This window comes from Humulus lupulus, chromosome 9 (genome assembly GCF_963169125.1).
Source record: "Humulus lupulus chromosome 9, drHumLupu1.1, whole genome shotgun sequence".
NCBI classification, from domain to species: Eukaryota; Viridiplantae; Streptophyta; class Magnoliopsida; order Rosales; family Cannabaceae; genus Humulus; species Humulus lupulus.
Genome location: NC_084801.1, coordinates 23,633,369 through 23,654,609, shown reverse-complemented (window position 1 = coordinate 23,654,609; position 21,241 = coordinate 23,633,369). Strand labels below are relative to the sequence as shown.

Below are 21,241 nucleotides of genomic sequence, written 5' to 3'. Positions count from 1 at the left end.
TGTATTGAAATATGTCATGAACAATCCAATGATGGGCTGTATAAAATAACGAAAATGAGTGATCTATATACAACTCTAAAATTTTTAAAGTTACAAACCCATGGTCTATTAAACGTCTAAAAATTGATTCCGACAGTGAAATATATCTATGGAATTTGAGATTGAGGCGTATTGGTTTGGATAGAATTCACAGGCTAGCAAAGGAGGGACCTTTAAGAGTATTAACTGTCGATTCTCTTCCAGTCTGTGAATCCTGTGTGGAAGGCAAGATGACCAAAAGATCTTTCTTTGCAAAGGGTTCAAGAGCCATAGAACCACTCCAACGCGTACACACTCATGTTTCTGTACCACTTAACGTGCAAGCTAGAGGAGGGTTTGAATATTTTGTCACTTTCATTGACGATTATTCTAGATATGGTTACCTATATTTGATGCAAAAGAAATCTGAAACTTTTGGAAAGTTTAAGAAGTCCAAGATGAAGATGAAATGCAATTAGGTCAATCACTGAAAGTTCTTCGTTCTGATCAAGGAGGAGAGAACCTGGATTATGATTTCGAGGACCACTTGCGTGAGCATGGAATTCAATCCCAACTCACTTCAACAGGAATGCCACAGTAGAATGATGTTTCTGAAAGAAGGAACATGACATTATTAGACATGGTTAGATCAATGATGAGTTACTCATCATTGCTACTGTCATTATGGGGCTAGGCTATTCAATGTGCAATGTACACATTGAATGTCATTCTTTCCAAGTCTATGAAGAAGACACCAATGGAATTATGGAATGACACTAAACCTAGTTTACGTCATTTTCATATTTGGGGGTGTCAAGCACACGTGTTGAAAGGAAAGATTGAAAAGCTGGAATCTCGCACTAAACTATGCATATTTGTGGGATATTCCAAAGAGACTAGAGGTGGTATATTTTATAGTCCTAACGAAAACAAAACATTTGTATCGACAAATGCTACTTTTATTGAATATGACTATATTAAAAATCACAAACCTCGTAGTAAGGTTGTACTTGAGGAGATAGTCTCAGATCAAGTAATAAGATCACCGAATGTTTCCAATGAACAACAAAAAAAGGAAACCACAATTCTAGTTAAAACAATAGAGAACTTCGTTATAGTGGGAGGGTTGTTAGGCAACCAACTCGCTATGAACATGAAGTTCAGACGCTTGTGTCTGACATAAACAAAGATGATCCATTGACATATAGAGATGCAATGGAAGATTCTGACAAAGAAAAATGGCAATATGTCATGAACTTGGAAATGGAATCGATGTATGCAAATTCGATCTGGACTCTTGAAGATCTTTGTGAAAATGTTAAATCTGTTGGTTGCAAATGGATATTCAAGAGAAAAAGAGGAGCATATGGGAAAGTGGAAAATTTCAAAGCTAGGCTTGTAGCCAAGGGTTACACTCAGAGAGATGGTGTAGATTATGTATAATGGAGAAACAACATCGACTCGAATTCACACAAGCAAAGCACAATTCAAAGGAAAGATTGGAATATGACATGCAAACCTTTGGGGGCCAAGTAGAGTAGCTACAAATGGTGGTTACAGGTGTTTCTTATCCTTGGTAGATGATTTTATTCAATGTGTATGGGTTTACTTGCTAAAAACCAAAGATAAATGCATAGGAAGGTTTAAAAGTTGGAAAAATATAGTTGAAATCAAACCAATCTTTAACTGAAAAATTTAAGGAGTGACAATAGATTAGAATTCATTAATAATATATTTGATGCTTTATGTGATACATTTGGTATAGCTAGACACTGAACAGTTAGGTACACACCACAACAAAATGGTATAGCCTAGCTCATGAATAGAACACTTTTAAATAAAGTAAGATGTACGCTGATTAGTTTTGGTCTAAGCAGACCTTTTTGGGGTGAAGCCTTCACACAGTGTGTTATTTGGTCAATAGGAGTCCAAATAGGTCCATTGATTCCAAAACACCTTATGAAAAATGGCATGTAAAACTAGCTAATATTAAGCATTTGAGAATTTTTGGTTGCACAACTTATTCGCACCATAAAGGAGATTAAAGGTACTTTCTTAGGCTATCCTTTGGGAGTAAAAGGTTATAACATTTTTATTAATAAAACTGGAAAATACAAAACTATTATATCTAGAGATATTATTTTAAATGAAGCGAAATATCCTCAATTGAAAGAGAAAGGTAGTGACTCTTGTGATCCAAGAAACTATTATATCTAGAGATATTATTTTAAATGAAGCGAAATATCCTCAATTGAAAGAGAAAGGTAGTGACTCTTGTGATCCAAGAAATAAAGACCAAGAACTAGATGAGTTTTAAGTGATTTTAAGGAATCCTGAAGAAAAATCTGAAGCTGAAAATGCAACACCTGAATCTTAAGTTGGAACTACAGATCAAAAGAAGTATTGAAATTGAAATTTAAGGCACAAGTCAAGAGAAGATGCATGAAACTAAAATTGCGGGTTTATATGACATTCAAGATCCCACAAGTGGCTATCAACTAACAAGGGATGGGGAAAAGAGAACAATCAGACCTCCATCTCATTTTGTAGAAGTTGATTGTATTGCATATGCACTAATGATGACACGACAAATTGAAGAGACTAAACCACGAACCTATGAAGAATGCTAAAGAATGGAAGTATGCTATGGTAGAAGAAACAGAGTCCCTCAACAAAAATGATATCTGGGATTGAGTTCCCAAACTTGTAGATAAAAGGGTTATAGATTGCATGTGGATATAAAGGATTAAGGAAGGAATTGCAAATGTTGAACCAAAGAAGTTTAAAGGCAGGGTTGTCGCTAAAGGTTTTAGCCACAAAGAAGGTGTAGATTATACAGAAATTTTTGCTCCCGTTGTCAAGTATAAGACTATCAGCCTTCTCATTTCATTGGATGTTCAACTCGACATGAAGATATAACAACTAGATGTAAAAATAACATTTCTAAATGGATATTTAGAAGAAGTGATCTACATGAAGCAACCGCCAAGATTCAAGGTGGAAAAGCAAGGGTAAGAACTCGTATGTTTGTTAAAGATGGCCTTGTATGGACTTAAGCAGTCCCCAAGGCAATGGAACAAAATATTCAACTCATTTGTCCAAGAGCTTTGTATCATAACATCAAAATATTACCTGTGTTTATATTTTAGAGAGTGGGCATTTGCAACAATGACTTTTCTTCTTCTATATGTTGATGACATGCTTATAATGAATAGGGATCAAGCTAAAATCAATGGATCAAGGATAGATTTCACAAGAATTTGAAATGAAGGATCTTTGAATTGCTAGAAAAATAATTGGGATTTAGATACCAAGAAAATGAGTAGAAGGAGATTTAGTGTTATGTCAAGTTAATTACATTAGAAAAGTCTTGAAGAGATTCAATATGAGTGAAGCAAAAATTGTGTCAGTACCGTTATCTAGACATTTTAATTTTACAACAAAAAAATGTCCTAAAACTGAAGAAGAAAAGAAAGAGATGGACAAGATCCCATATGCTAAGGTTGTTGGGTGTTTAAAGTATGTTATGGTAAGCACTAGACCTGATCTTTCTTATTCTTTGAGTGTTCAAAGTCATTACATGTCCAATTCAGGATAAGAACACTAGTTGAGAGTAAAATGGCTAATGTGGTATTCGAAAAGGACAATCAACTATGGTCTGATATTTAAGAGAAGACAAGGGGATATTCAAATTATAGGGCATGTAGACTCTGTTTTGCTTCTTATCAAGACTCGAGGAGATCACTTACATCATATGTATTTACTATAATTGAAAATTGTGTAAGTTGGAAGTCCCAATTACAACAAGTGATTGCCTTATCTATGACAAAAGAAAAAATTATGGTTCATGTGGAGTCATTTAAGGAAGCCATTTCGATACAAGGGTTACTATAAGAATTGAAGCTAATCAAAGAGGAGGTATTTTCAGATAGTCAGTCATCCATTCATTTGTGTCAAAATCTAGTGTACCACAAGAAAAGTAAGCATATTGACATTCGGTTATATTGTATTAGAGAAAATATTGAGCATGGAGTTATTACTTTGGAAAGTTCTAAACTAATGAGAATCCTGTAGATCTTGGCAGAATAGTCTTACCATTCAGCAAGCTTAAGCATTGCTTAAAGTTGCCGAATGTTGGTGACAGTTGATAGTTTCTAACAAGTTAAAAAAACTCGAGTACCTAAGTTGGGACACTGTTAGGTTTGAAGAATGAAGGTGGAAATTGGTGGAGTTAATTATCCAAACCTGCCATGTCATTTTAGAGACCCATTAGAAAGTTTCCAAGTGTACAAGTCAGTCACCTCATCTATGCAAGCTGTCATAAGATGTTTTTTGACATAATTTGCCAAACCAGAAATTATGGGTATATATATTTGTTCTTTTTCTTAGTTTAGGGCCAATTAAGTATTTAGAATTATAGAGAGTTGTAAAGAGAGTCAAAGAGAGAGACTTGTGAGTTGAGTGCAAAGGTGTCATTAGGGTCTTGGGTAAGAGTGTTTCACTATACAAGATGCATTTGCTCCTCTAGAAATCCAATCTGGTTCTTGACTGTATTTCTTTATAATCATTCTTGGTCATAGGGGAAAGGGCTTGAGTTTGTGCTCGAATTGGATGTAGGCAAAGATTTATTTGCTGAACCAATATAAATTGTTCTGTGTCATGAATTTTTTTCAAGAATTGTTGCATCTATGAATCTTGGTATTGAATCTCTCAACATGTGTGATATAAAATATTTTGTATGTATTTTTTGAATTGTCATGTCTGAAAAGTGATCAAAAAAAATTATTTTGGGGTGAGATTATGAACCTCCATTTGAAATATGCGATTTAGAATTTTTAGTTTTTGTTCGAACCTCTTTTGAACATAGGTTTGTTTGAATATATGTTAGAGCCTTTGGTTGGATATATGTTAGAGCCCTTTGGTTGGATATATGTTAGAGTCTTTGGTTTAATTCTCATTGTCATGTTTGGTAAGCGAACCTGACTTTGAGCTAAGGCGAGATAGGCCTATGCTTAGTGTGAATATGGAAAAATTATCCCAAAAGCATCACACACTAAGCCGCTAAGTTTGGCCTCACTAAGCCCAAGGGTCACATTTGAATATGAAGTACAAGACACCTTGATGTAAGAGCCTCACATGGGTACACAAGGCATCCCCACCTAAGATCCTCGCTATGCATGGGCGTCCCTATACAAAGGCCTAGACTCAACCTCGGGATGTCAACAATGTGGGTCTGGGCAAACACAATACACCCCGAAGAATGAATGGCTAGGTGCTGAGAAACATGAAGGAGCAAGGGCTTCACAGAGCGAGGCCTGACTCGCCAAGGCACAATATGCATTGCGTGGCTCAAAGGAGCAAGGGCTTTACTTCCTGCTGCATGCATCAAAGGAGTGAGGGCCTCGTAGCCTGCCACGTGCCTCGAAGGAGCAAGGGCCTCAAATAGTAAGGCCTGACATGCCTAGGTGCTAAGATGCGCCTCTGATGCGTGTAAGGATGCCCAAACCCCTCGTGCATTATGTCGCGAGCTCAGCACAAGGATTCCCAACAAATGCCTAAATATAGGGAATAGTTGTCGGCGGTGAGACTTTGGGATGGCCGCGACTTTGGGACGACATCACTCCAACGTTAGTGACAGAGAAGAGCAAAGGTTGATGAGAGATGAAGTAGGGTGGAGATGGATATGTATCGTGAAATAAGTTGAGTTGGAATAATAAAGATGTTATTTTGCTTTCCTACCTAAACCCACCTATTTACTCGGGTCTAGTTATCCAACCAAAAGCAGCATTAATTTTAGTCAACAGACTAATTATCCTATAAACTTTTGTTTCCAAGCGTAGGATTGGGAATATTTATCCTAATCCCAGTCCCAATCCAGTGTGCCAAATAGGACCTATAAGTTCAAGGGAAATCGACAGTAAAAGGAACTGACATCTTGTATGCCAAAACTCTGCTGAAATTGTCATAAACAATATCTTCAAGAGTTCCTAAACAAAAATAAAAGTGACTCGTGGACTATGTAGATTTTTAACCACTGAACTACGTTAAAACTTTGTGAGTCTATATTTACGGTTTATCAATGAGCTTAGTCTCCCTAATTGGATTTCTTAATCTCTTGTTGGAAGAAAAAAATCGCGTCAAATATATATATATATATATATGCGTGTAAAATACATTGTTTGAACCTTGATTTCAAAACTGTAAATTATGTATAACTTCATATAAAAAAAAAATTGAAATATAACTTCTCTATATGCCGAAATCAGAAAATGTCCTACCTAAAGGCAAAAGTATGATGCCCCTAACTAACAACCTCCCAATAAAAAAGAGAGTATGGGCATCATGAAGATAAGCTTAATTAGGTTTTTAAGTTTATTTATTTAATATGCAACCTATAATTTAAGAACAAGTAATTAGGATACATTTTCATTTTGTTTTTATCTGTTTGGATGCCTTATATCAAAAGGATATAAATTCAAAGTTTTCTTTGTTGGAAAGAATCTTCAAAATTAAACTGAGAAAAAAGACATTACTTAATTTAATATAATATGGCGGATTATTCTGATGGAAAATTAAAGGAATTGTTAATGTTCAGTTGACATCTCTATCTAATAATAGTTGGAAAAAATAATTAATTTTTATCAGCTGGACCTACTCTGGTTTAATATATTGCATGAGTTTTGTACGTACCAAACAGATTCATTCCCATTATTTCTGGCTAATGCTAATTAAAAAAAAATAGTTATCTTCAAAACTTTAGAGCATACATATACTAGCTAGGCACCCACTAGAACTATTTGATTAAATGTGATTTCTAGCCACTTTGCTTAATAGATACATGCATATTACATTCTATTATAAAAATAAAGGGTAGGACCCATTAACGTAAGAGTGATTTAAAATGACCATTCCGAAAGTACGCTTGTAAATATTTAATGTATATAAATTAGATAGAAAGTTAAAACCAACCATATCTAATCAAGCTTTCGTAGCTCAGTTGGTTAGAGCACCCGTTTAGTAAGCGGGAGGTCTTGAGTTCAACTTTCAATTAAAGCAGTAATAGAAGATATAGAAGATGTTTTATTTTAATTTGATGTTTTTTCATAAATATAGTTTTTCTTGTTTTGTTATTTTTTTTACTTTCTTAAGTTATCTGATTTTTTTTTAAAAAAATACGATTTTCAAAGTTTTTATTAATAAAAATACAGTGTCAGAAAAGTAACTAAAAAATAATAATTGGACAACAACTAGGCATCAACTCACTACATACTAACACATTAAAAAACAACAATGGGACAACAACTAGAAGTCAACACATTGCATACTAACACATTTAAAAAAGATTTAAAATATATCTGAAAACAACTAAACATCAATTAGACATCAACACAACAACAGAACAATTATACATAAATTTAAACAACATGAAAACAACTATACATAAACATAAACATCTAAAAAACAACACAAAAGACGAAAAACAGTCAAAATCGTATAAATATAAAAATTTCGTTAAAATCATAAAACTGAAAAGGAAAAAAAAAAACTTTGCCAATCCGTAAAAATACAAATTTTTAGCGAAATTAAATGTATTATGTAAATTTCCCTTTTAATTTTGTGTTGTCTATGATATAATAATTTAAATTTGGACAAATAATAAGAAACGTTAGTATGTTAAATATTAAGGCATTTTTCACTTATATACGACAAAAGTAAAGAATTTACTATAATAATATCACATATATTATTTACAAATTATATAAACACAATCCCACCAGTCACTTTCCTAATTTGTTTTATATATATATAACTTCCCATATTTAATATTATATGAAAATAGTAATTATATAATATTCAAATTATTATCTCAATTAAATGAGATACCACAATTAATTGGCGACAATTCATGAAATATTTGAACAACCATCTTCAGAAAAACTAGTATAAATTGTTTAAATAAAATTGTTTAATCTGATAAACTGATAGAGTAAAAAAATAAACATAAAAATATTTATTGTAAAAGTACACATTGAACAATAAATTAACAAAACGTTTATATAACTATGACATGCTATTCTAATGTATTATTTTATTAATAAAGATTTTAAAAAATTACTATGTATAATTATAATCTACCCGTCTAACTAAAATATTTTGTTTGTTTTACTATACCATGATAAAAATAAATGAAAAATGGTGTTTAACAATAGCGTTATTGTCTAATATATATACGATACTATTTATTTTATTAAAACATAATACACAAATATGACAACTGTGTACATTTACCACATCTACCAATTTATTAAAGCAAAAAATAACAATTAAAAAATAAACAAATCTGTTTAAAGTACAATATATTCATTCAACATTGACAAAATAAACAATGTTTTCCAAAAAATAAACATAAATGTAGCTGTATATTCATAGCAAGTGTTATCTAAGATGAAAAGAATTGTATTCACTTACTTTTCATTGAAAAATGATACATATTTATATACAAACTAGTATAGCTATCTTAGGAAACTATGTCAATTAGGATCTCTACAATTAATCTAATTGATAACTAATTGACAACTATATACATGCTGTAACACTCCCCCTCAAGCTGGAGCATAAATATTAATCATGCCCAGCTTGTTACAAAGATAATCAACCCGAACCCTATTCAACGCTTTTGTGAAGAGATCCCCTAATTGTTCTCCTGTCTTCACATACCCAGTAGAAATCAAACCTTGCTGACTATTCTCACGGACAAAATGACAATCAATTTAAATATGCTTAGTTCGCTCGTGGAATACAGGATTGGATGCCATATGAAGGGTAGCTTGATTATCACACCATGATTTTGCGAGTACTGGAGTTTTAAGACCTACTTCAGTCAAGAGTTGATAAATCCATATTATCTCGCACACGATTGGGCCATAGCCCTATATTTTGATTCTGCACTGGATCTTGACACAACATTCTGCTTCTTACTCTTCCAAGAAACCAAATTTTCGCCAACAAAAACACAATAACCTGAAGTGGATCTTCTATCCATTTTGGAACTTGTCCAATCTGCATCTGAAAAACATTCAATATGAGAGTGATCATGATTTGCATATAAGATACCTCGTCCTGGTGCTCCCTTCAAATAACACAAAATTTGCTCTAACGCTACCCAATAATGAATTGTTGGGGATGTCATAAACTGACTGAATATGCAATATCTGGACATGAATCAGGAGGTGGACGCCTGGAGTAGACTTGCGTAATAGGAGGCCTGATTGGAGCTGTGTTTGTGGCTGAGACAGGATCAGAAGATGTGATAGAGTATACCAACAATTCATCATCCTCCCCCTGACTAGTAGAAATAGGTATGGATGGAAAGTAAGGTGTGTCTTCCATGAAGGTAACATCATTTGAGATAAGATATTTGTTAAGACTGGGACAATAACACCTATACCCTTCCTGAAGACGAGAATAACCAAGAAATACACATTTTAATGACTTTGGATCTAATTTAGTGACTTGCGACAAACATCTCGAACGAAACAAGTACTACCAAATATCTTAAGATTAATTGGAAATAATGACTTATTGGGAAAAAGGACCTTACAAGGAATCTCACCATTAAGAACAGAAGATGGCATGCGATTAATGAGAAAACATGTTGTAGAAACGACATCGGCCCAAAAAAGTTAGGAACATTCATTTGAAATAATAGGGCTCGTAAAATTTCAAGAAGATGTCTATTTTTATGTTCTGTGACGCCATTTTGAGATGCAGTATCAACACAAGAAGTTTCATGAAGCATACCATTCTGAACCATATATGAGTGAAATAAATGTGATGTATATTCTTTGGCATTATCACTTCGCAAAGTTTGAATATAAACATTGAATTGAGTTTTGATCTCGACACAAAATGCACAAAATATAGAAAACAACTTAGAACGATTTTTCATTAAGAATAACCAAGTTACACGAGAATAATCATCCACGAAAGTAACAAAATATCTGAATCCAGGTTTAGAAAAAATAGGTGAAGGACCCCAAACATCAGAATGAACTAATTCAAAAGGGACACTAGCACATTTATTAATTCTAGGACCCGCACTAAGACGATGGTGTTTGGCAAATTGACACGACTCACAATCTAACGAAGACACCTTACTATACTGAGGACAAAGCTTCTTGAGCAAAGGAAGAGATGGGTGACCCAATTGACAATGAGCCTTGAAAGCGGAAGTGACACTAGAGCAAGCAATAGAAGTTGATGGAAGTGGGTCAAGAACATAGAGGCCTCCAAACTCATGTCCTTTACCAATAATCTTCTTCGTCATAAGATCCTGAAATAAACAATAATCGGGAAAAAATGAGATGCAACAGTTAAGATTACGAGTGAGTTGACTGACAGAAAGAAAATTAAAGGATAAATTAGGTAAATGTAAGACAGAGGACAAAGAAAGCAAAGGGGTAGGATTGATAGTGTCAGATCCACGAACACAAGATGGCGACCCGTCAGCTAAAGTAAGGGTATGAGTGGAAGCATGTGATTGAAAAGTGGAAAAGAGATTAGAATTACCTGTCATATGATCTGTGGCACCGGAATCAATGATCCATTTGGAGGATGAGGAAAGAAGACACACACTGGATTTACCTGAATCAGTAATAGCAGTGACAGAAGAAGATGAAGGCTTGAGTGATTCTTGATACTGTGAGAACTTGGCAAATTCATCGGCAGAAATAAGGACTGATTTTTCAGAGGTATCATCAGTAGAGGCAATGTTGGCCAAGTATTTTTGCTAATTTTTGTACTGAAGCTTTCGACACTCAAACTTCATATGGCCTGGCTTTTTACAGTAGTTGCACATAATGGTTCTAGAGTCCAACGTTCGAGTTTCAAATCTGTGCGAGCCACCTCCCTTGTTGCCAGTATGATTATTTGATCTCCGAGGAGCATAAGTATTATTCCAACCGACTAAAGCACCACTAACTGGAACATGTGGAGGACTTTCTGTGCGTAAAAGGCGACTACATACATCTTGAAGAGAGGAGATCCCAGAACCAGAGAGGATTTGTGACTCAGCAGACTCAAAATCAGACGAAAGGCCAGCCAAAAAACTCATAATAGCCATCTTCTCCCGTTGGCTTTGTTGAACCTTCACATTAGGACTAAAAGGCAGCAACATATTAAGCTCCTCATACGTCTTCTTGAACGTCATAAAATAGTTTATGAGGAACTGGTCTTGTTTGTCCACACGGTAAAAGGCTTTGCAAACTTCATACATGCGGGAGAGATTCCCTTTTCCAAAATACAAAAATTCTAAATAATCCATTAGTTCTTTAACAAACTCACAATGATTGATCAAGCCAATTACCTCACCATCAATGGAATTTCAAATCTGAAGGAATAAGCGAGCATCCTCCCTGAGCCATGCCTGTCTCGAATCACCTTTGTCTTTAGAAGGATCATCAGTCAAATGGTTACCTTTGTTGGTACTTCGTAAATAAAGCTGAATAGTTTTACTCCAGTCCAAATAATTCGAACCATTCAGTTTATGGTCCGTGATTTTAGACATCACAGGAACCATATCAGATACCACGGATTTTGTCTCAGCCATAACCTCAAAAGGAAATATGGAGAAAACAAGTATACAAAGCCAAGAAAAGGAACTTTCTAAACACAAGATTTGAACAAAAGCAGGTATGAAAATGACCAAAGAAGAACACAAATTGGGCAGAAAAGCGCCGAGAAGGACATAGGGACCAATCGAAGTCGAAAGCACGGTGGCTGAACCGTGCACGCGCGTGGGGGACTGGGCAGTAGGCTACGGCGGCGCGTGGGCTCCACTCGCGACGTTTCTGGACCTCGGACGGCGGGGTCTGGTTGGTCGGTAGCTGGGCAGTCCTTCTGTGCCGATGGTGAGAACAAAAGAACACTCTAAATAGGGTTTCTGAAATAGGAACCCTAAAAATGAAAGAAAATTAAACCCTAATTGCAAACCCCAATTTATGATGAACTCTAATTTCGAATTTCGAATCTCAAACCCAGAACCTGGCTCTGCTCTGATACCATGTTATCTGAGGTGAAAAGAATTGTATTCACTTACTTTTCATTGAAAAATTATACATATTTATATACAAACTAGTATAGCTATCTTAGGAAACTATGTCAATTAGGATCTCTACAATTAATCTAATTGATAACTAATTGACAACTATATACATGCTGTAACAACAAGAAATATTCATAAAAATAAATATAAACATAACTTTATATTTATAAAAAGGAAAAAAAATTAACATACAAAACAATCAAAAAATTAAAAATGACATAAAAATAAACATAAACAATAACATAAAAATTGCTACTTATAATAACCAATATATTAAATTTAAAATAAAAATATACTACTCAGTTTATTAAAATAACCAAACAGTCACGTTAAAGAGTATCACCGGCGAGTGTCCTCGGGTTCAGACTCAACCTCCATCTCTTCTTCCTTCTCCGACGAGTCTATAGAAAGAGTATCACCGGCGCTCCTCGTTGAGACCATCAGTTTGGAAGATGGAGAATAGAAATGGGTTTGAGTGTATGACTTTTCAGTTGGGAATGGAGAGAAGAAGAGGTTTGGAGTTTTTATTTTGAATTTGGGAAAATATGCATTGTTTGGGGAAATGTATATAATATGTGCTTTATGGCATAGGTTCATAATTTTTTTGAAATAAACTAGAAAGAGAAAATATTTTAAAATGGTGAGTTTTAAATACATACCCTAATATCACGTTTCTCAATTAATTAAGTAATATTTGTATAAGAAATAATAAAGACAATTTTAGTAAATAAAATGAAAAATTGGTTAAGATTTGTATATATAAATGAAAATATATTAATTGGTATTAATATAGTAATTAAAAATAAAATTGTAATGAATTGTGTGAAAACCCCTAAATATTAAGATCCCCAAAAGTAAATATATATATATACACTACATTAAGAAAGGTCCTTTATGACGAAACTATTTGCGGCGACCTATTTTCACCACAACTAATGGCATTATTTGTGGCGAAACTGAAATTTCGCTACTAATAATCTTCAGAAGTGTTTTTATAGATTTATAGAACTATTTGTGGCGAAAGAGAATTATTTACGGTGAGTAGATCGCCGCAAAAATAGTTCAGATTTTGCAAGAAAAACTCCCGCCAATCTGATTCATTCGCTGGGGTATTTGCATTATTTGCAGCGAAATTTAGGATTATTTGCTACGAAATTGGTCGCCACTAATGACGTCAAAAAACTGAAGGGAAATGTTAGAAATTATTTTCATGAGGTTATTTGCAGTGAAATCGTAAGTAATAGTGGCGACATGTTCGCCGCAAATACTTTTGAATTTTTTAATAATTTTTTAAGATTTTTAACAATTTTTCCATTATTTAACTACAAAATAAAATTTAGCAAATTTATTTGTTTCAAGAAGTTAGTAATTTTAAAGAAAAATATAACTTTTGTTTTTCTCTTTTACAAACCTTTCTTGTAAACTCTTAAAATATTTTTTTTGAAAAACAAAATTAAATGGGGTTTGATTAGCGGTGATCGAGATCGATCCGTGCATTGTGAACACTAAAGTAAACAAGAACACTCTTGATTAGTACCAATTATTATTCTTATAACACACCCAATAGAGATTCGATCGCTCATTAGGCCCGGAATAATCCATAATCATTCAGGGATGCCTTGGACTACCATATATGCCTAAGATCGATGACGATCAAGAACAATCTCTGCATTTTGAACACTAAAGTCAACAAGAATGCTCTTGATTAGTGTAATTATTATTCTTAGAACACCTCAAATAACGATTCGACCGTTGATTAGGTCCTGAATAGTCCATAATCAATCAATGATGCCTTATACTACCAAGCATGGGTGAGATGATCGAGACCGATTTGTGCATTTTCAACACTAAAGTCAACAAGAACACTCTTGATTAGCGCGATTATTATTCTTAGAACACCCCAAATAGTGAACTTACCGTTGATTAGGTCCAGAATAGTCCATAATCACTCAAGGATGCCGTATAATACAACATATAGGTGAGATCGATGATGATCGAGACTGATTTGTGCATTTTCAACACTAAAGTCAACAACAACACTCTTGATTAGTGTAATTATTATTCTTAGAACACCTCGAATTGCGATCTAACTGCTGATTAGGTCTAGAATAGTCCATAATCACTCAAAAATTCCTTAGAATACAACATATAGATGAGATCGACAGTGATCGAGACCGATCTGTGCATTTGAACACTAAAGTCAACAAGAACACTTTGGATTAGTGCAGTTATTATTCTTAGAACTCCCCTAATAGTGATCTAACGATTGATTATGTTCGCCATAGTCCATAATCACTCAAGGATGCCTTAGAATACCACATATAGGTCAGATCAATGACGATCGAGACTGATCAATGCATTTTTGACACTAAAATCAACAAGAACACTCTTGATTAGTGCAATTATTATTCTTACAACACCCTCAATAGCGATCTGATCGTTGATTAGGTCCAGAATAGTCCGTAATCACTCAAGCATGCCTTAGACTACAACATATGAGTGAGATCGGCGACGGTCAAGACTGATCTGTGCATTTTGAACATTAAAGTCAACAAGAACACTCTTGATTAATGCGATTATTATTCTTAGAACACCACGAATAACAATTCGACTGTTGACTAGGCCTGGAATAGTCCTTAATCATTCAATTATGCCTTAGAATACCACATATGGGTGATCGACGGTAATCGAGATCGATTTGTGAATTTTGAACACTAAAGTCAACTTTTTAGGGTTTTTGTGGCGATTGTGAGAGTATTTGCGACGAAACTATCGTAGCAAATAGTTCTGCAATTAAATTTTCATGAAAAAATTGGTGGGAAAAGCTTGCGGGCATTATTTCGGTTAATGTTAGTGGTGAATTTTTGGGGTATTTGCGGCGAAATTTTTTGCCGCAAATAATGATATATTTTAAGGCTTTAGTGAAACAACGTCGTTTTATTGATTACTTATCAAAGTCCCTTATTTGCGGCAAAGAGACGGCGTATTTGTGGTGAAAATTTTTGCCGCAAATAAGTATCTCGATATATCCTCCAGAGCCCCTTCTCCTTCCTCATTTTTGCACCTCTCTCTCTCTCTCTCGTCTTCGGTTCTCTGCAATTCCAGCCTCCTGACCCCCAGTCGCAGCTCCTCCGACCCCATTTTCTCTGTATCTCTCTAAATAATTCTTAAAAACCCATTTTCTAAAAAATCTCACTTTTACTTTTGATCCACTTCCGACCCGTTGACTTCTAGCCATGACTTTCTACTCCTCCATGTCTATAAAATTAGGTATATTCACTTCCTCAATTTTTTTTAATATATTTTCTAACTCATTTTCGTTGTTTCCACCACCACGACGTCGCCGGAGCAGTGCCACCGCTATCTAGAAATCGCCACCACCACCCTATCACTGCCTATACAGCCCAGTCGAGGTATATATAGGTTTATATATATTTTTTGTTAAGTTAATATTTTTTATAGAAAATAATTGAGTTAGTATTTATAAAAATGATATGTTGTTTGTATTATTGATTTTATATTAAGTTATAGTTATTTAATTAGTTAAAATTGATATTGAAAGTTTTATGGTATTTAATTTATAAGTTTGTATTTTTTTTGTTTTTGATGAATCAGCAAGTAGTATCATTACTCCAAAAACAGTTTGTACAAACTAGAAGCATCCTCCAAGAGGACCTGATAAACTATACAAAAATCTTTCTTTACAAAGTATTAAACCACTCTATATCTCTTTTAGTTACATTCCTAGGCCACATACAAGTGACTCTTTTTTTAATTGCATCCTTAATTTTGAAAACTACCACATCAGTACTGTCCAAAGAAGACAGCCACAGTTTGCAATTTCTGGTGCGCCAGAGTTGATACACAAGGGCGGCAATGGCAACCGAGTACAAACTCTTCTTAAACTTGCTAAGCTTGGACTTTCCAATCCACCGAATTATTCTTGGCAATGATGTTGAACACACACCCCAATTCAGCCACTCTTTAACCTGTTTCAAACAGTCAAATGAGAAAGGACAATCGAAAAATAGGTGGTCCACCGATTCTACACTCCTGCTGCAAAGAATGCAATCTGCATTATCTGTTATATTGAATCTAAGCATTCGGTCCTTAATCTTAAGCCTCTTTAGAACAACCATCCACAGCATAAAGCTATGTTTAGGGATGTTAAGCCTGCTCCAAACAACTTTGCTCCAATATACTCTATCAGTTACAGGACTCAAAAACTGGTACCCTTGTAAAATTTTAAATCTATCAAGTCTGAATTGAGTTGTATCAACTAAACTCTTCACCTTATCCTTAATGGACACAAGTTTCCTCCAATACTAACTCCCTTGAATCGGGGCACTATAGTTCCACCATTCTTCATCTTTTACATACACATGATGTACCCATTTAACCCACAAATTGTCCTCCTTAGTAGCTATGGCCCAAACATACTTAAACATGGCTGCAATATTCCAATCTGAAATACTTTTAAATCCAATCCCACCTGAGGTTTTAGACTGACACAGAGCAGTCCAAGCTACTGCAGTAGGGCCTATTAAACTGTGTGGCCTTTCCACAAAAAGGCTCGGCATATAGCTTCTATGTCACTTACAATTTTCTTGGGCAGCACCATCACTTGACACCAGTAAGAATGGATAGACATCAGCACAGAGTTGATTAGAACTACTCGGCCAGCAAATGATAAGTTTCGAGAGCTCCACGTCCTGACTCGAGCAATCATTTTCTCCACAAGAATGCTGTACTCCTTTGCTGAAATTCGTTTAGTACATATAGGAACACCCAAATACTTGAATGGAACCTCATTCCTCTTAAAACCCAAGGCATCTAGAACCCTCTGAACATCTCTGTCATGCATATTGCTGCAATAAAATGCAGATTTTGTAGGATTAGGCATCAAACCCGATGTAAGAGAAAATAGCTTAAGGCCCTGCAACATGTAATAGATGCTCTTGAAATCCCCATTACAAAAAAGAAGGACATCATCCGCAAAGCTAAGGTGATTTAGCTTCAATTCTCCACACCTCTCATGGAATTTGAATCCCTGTTTCTGTCCAATTTTTTGCATGATTCTGGAAAGATATTCCATTCCTAAGACAAAGAGAAGAGGAGACATTGGATCACCTTGTCTCAAACCTCTCTTTGCCTCAAAGAAACCATGCAACGAGCCATTTAACATTAGTAAGAATCTTGGAGTTTGAACACAGTTCATAATCAGCTTAATGAACTTATTTGGAAACTAGAATGCATAAAGCATTTCTTCAATGAAGTCCCACTCGACAGTGTCATATGCTTTTTGTAGATCAAGCTTGATCATACAATTAGCCTTGACTGACTTCCTCCCATAATGTCGAATAAGATCCTGACATATCATGATGTTATGCCCAATGAATCTCCCTTTAACAAACCCCCCTTGGTTTTGAGCAACCAAGCTTGGAAGAATAACTTTGAGTCTCGAACAGATTAGTTTTGTAGCAGCTTTATAAAGGACATTGCAACATGCTATAGGGCGATAGTCACTAACTGTATTTGGGCACTTACTTTTAGGAATAAGTGTCAAAATAGTTGAGTTGATTTCCTTTAAAAGTTGTCCTGTATGAAGGAAAGAAGTAAGAGCTTCAAAAACATCATTACCTACAAGATCCCAATATTCCTGGAAGAAATAGCTGCTATAGCCATCCAGACCAGGGGCTTTGAGGCCAGGAATGTCAAAGATGGCTTTCTTAAATTCTTCAAATGAAAAATCAGCTAAAAGCATATCTGCTTGATAACTCGAAACCACTGGCCCTTGATTAATAACAGCAGCCAGAACAGACTTCCTTCTTTCTAATTTACAGCCCAGTAAATTCTTGTAAAACTCCAAGAAAGCATCAGTAATCTGTTGTGGATCATCTACCCGAGTTCCATTTTCATTAGTGATAGACAACACTCTGTTTTGGGCCCTTCTTTCACGAATGCTTCTATGGAATAATGCTGAATTATCATCACCATCTTTAACCCAAGTCAATTTAGCCTTTTGTTGGAGGAAAGAATGGTATGCATTATGAACTTTAGCATAGGAATTCCTTGCTTCCAGCTCCTGTTGCTGCATTTCCTGGTTCATAGGATCACGATGCATTGCATCTTGACAAATATTCAGGTGTTCTCTAGCTTTAATTACAGCAGAATGCAAGTCTGAAAAACCCTGCTGATTAATTTCTTTAAAAATCGGTTTGAGGCTCTTAAGCTTAGTCACAACCTGATACATTTTAGTCCCTTTAACCTGCTGCTGCCATGTTTTGGTAACCATTTCAGAACTTTTAGGATGAGAAGACCACATCCTAAAATATCTAAAAGGTTTCTTCCCACTCAAAACCACATCATACACAATAAGAATGGCAGGCGTGTGATCGAAAAGTCCCTCATTCTGAAAAAATACTTCAGCATTAGGAAACGAATCCAACCATTTCTGATTTTCCAATACTCTATCTATCTTTGAGTATATCCTCTCTTCTCCTTGCTGCTTATTCCTCCAAGTGAAGAAGTTTCCACTATACTTAACATCTTCAAGTTGACAAGTTCCAACACAATTGATAAAATCCAAAGAAGATTTGAATCTTACCCGATTGCCAATTCTCTCTTCTTTACTGAGAATGTCGTTGAAATCGCCCAGGACAATCCAAGAATCCATAACAGAAAGCTCCCGAAGATCTCTCCAAAGGCCTCTCCTACCGTCCTCATCATTGAAACCATAGATAAATGTAACATAGAAACTTTCCTTGTTATCCACAGTTTCAACAAAGAGTTGAATCAACTAACTTGAGCATTTCAAAATATTCACAGTAAAGCTTAGAGGATTCCAGCTTACTATAATTCTTCCTCCATCATGCCACGCACTATTAGAAGTAAAACACCACCCCGAAAACATTCGAACATATAAGGCCCCAAGATTTCGGGCCTTAACTCTCGTCTCAAGAAGACCAACTAGCCCAATTTTTTGATTAACAATCAATTGCTTGACTGTGCTTTGCTTTTGTTGGCTATTGATCCCTCGGACGTTCCAACTCATTATTTTATCCATTAACAAGAGGAGGTCCTCCCCCCCCCCCCCCTCCTGTTATTTCCCCATCTAAACTCTGTTTTTGGTGATTCTCAGCCTGCTCTCCCTCTTCAGTAACTGTGTTTAATGGGTCTGTTAAGACCTGAAATGAGTTGTCCTTGTTGCAGCCACTGCCAGGATCTTTTCTTTTGGTTTCCAACCCTTAGTTACTGGTTGAAAGCCATCAGAATCAACCTTAGTTTCTTTGTTAGACACAGCTACATCCTTCTTCTTCCCATCATCCTTAATTACCCATTCTTGTTTCCTTCCACCCTTTTTCCTGCAATCAGCCGTAGAATGGCCCATTCCAAAGCAATGATCACACACAATGGGCTTCCATTCGTATGTGATCGAAATAGAGGTGTTAAAGCCATACTCTTCTTCAAAGTATATTAGGTCCGGGAATTCTTGTTTCAACGATACCTCAATTAAAACTCTAGGAAAACTGAGTTTATCCCTAAGCTTAGTCACATCATCAACCATTATAGGATTCCCTACCTGTCCAATGATCTTGAACAAGGATTTCTCTCCCCAATATTTCAGGTCGAGATCATCTAAATGAACCCAAATTGGAACCACCCTGATATCCTCCTTTTTAAAATTGATCGCAGGGTCCCAAGCTTTCATAACAACCGGTCTTTTGTTAAAGAAAATATATCCACCTTTAAGCACCTCATCTCGATCTTCAATGGAGACAAATCGGATCAAGAAAACACCATAAGACAGCATCCCTACTCTGTCAATCTTTTCTTTCCACATTCTTCGTGCAAATCCATCCAGTATTGAAAGAGGAGGATTTTCCCCCAATGCATAGCACACAATAGAAGACTTCCAAAAATCAACTTCATCTTGTATATCATCCATAGTGATCTTAACCTTGTTCTTTGAACCAATGCTCAAAAATGATTTTCCAAGACTTCGCACCACATTTCTAGATCTTAAAACAGGGGGATTAGTGGAGTTACCTTGAGAAATATCACTGGAGCAACGATTAGTAGCCTCCAGGAAGTTAGCAAAGTCCTCCCTTATTTCCTCCTGCTGTTTGATAGATCGAAGGGACGATCTGGGTGAGGCTCAGGGAATAGGTCACGAAGTTCAGAAGATTGTTTCGTCATAGCAGAGTCTTCGACAGGTTCCTCTTTAGCATCAGAAAAATCAATTGGATCTACTCCAAGTACAGCATCCATGGATTTTGTTTTTTGGATATCAGACATTGAATTAGGGCCTTTCTTCTTCTTTTTCTTGTTCGAATTCAGTTTCCCCTGCACTCTAGCTCTTGTTTTCGCCATGGCTCCAGCTCAAGAGCTGCAAGAAACTCGAGAGAGAGAAAAACCTAAGAAACTCCCCACTTTTTGTATTTTTAGGATAAAAGTTTGATGTTAATTTTACTTAAGTTTGATGTTAGCAATATGTTAGTAAAATTATAATGTTTGTTTGAATTATTTTACTAATTTATTGTATTGAATATGTTGTATGTTCTGGGACTGAATTTAAATATTTTTTGCAGGGTGTAAATTTTGGAGATAGTTAGAAATATAGATATTATGCTGCCGAAATTTCAATGAATTTTTTATTGATTTAATTATAGAATAAATTAAACTTTTTAATAATAAAATTATCAAATAATTAATATAAAATAAAAGTTTAATTAGTGTAAGACTAACTTAATTAAATAATTAAAATTATACTTTTATAATAAAATTAAATTTTAACATTTAAAGAAATAAAATAAAAATAATATTTAGTAAGTTTTAATTATAAATAATTAACAAATAAAATAAATAATAAAATTAGATTTTAGTAATTATAAAAGTTAAAAATAATAATAAGTAAAAAACTAAGAAAATTCATATTTAATAAAATTATATTATAAACCATGAACAAATAAAATGTTCGAAGATGACATGCCTACTCATGTTCCCCTGTGAGTCACACCTCAATCTACATTTAGAAATGATGTGTCTTCGTCAGCACCTCCGTCATGATTTCCACCGCCCTCAATCATTCAATTCTCGGATGACAGTGACGATAATGAT

General features: G+C 35.0%; 1 protein-coding gene and 1 non-coding gene across 2 annotated transcripts; one reads left to right on the top strand and one right to left on the bottom strand.

Moving 5' to 3' along the window:
• The first annotated feature begins 7,000 nt into the window (after positions 1-7,000).
• On the top strand, positions 7,001-7,074 carry TRNAT-AGU (transfer RNA threonine (anticodon AGU)). The gene has a single exon. It is a non-coding gene; the product is annotated as a tRNA-Thr (tRNA).
• Positions 7,075-17,366: 10,292 nt separating this feature from the next.
• LOC133799519 (uncharacterized) lies at positions 17,367-20,069 on the bottom strand. Its single transcript, XM_062237532.1, has 2 exons — positions 19,377-20,069; positions 17,367-18,920 (listed from the first exon to the last, which is right to left on the bottom strand). The coding sequence occupies exons 1-2, from the start codon at positions 20,067-20,069 to the stop codon at positions 17,367-17,369; spliced, it is 2,247 nt and encodes a 748-aa protein (XP_062093516.1).
• Between the last annotated feature and the right edge of the window lie 1,172 nt (positions 20,070-21,241).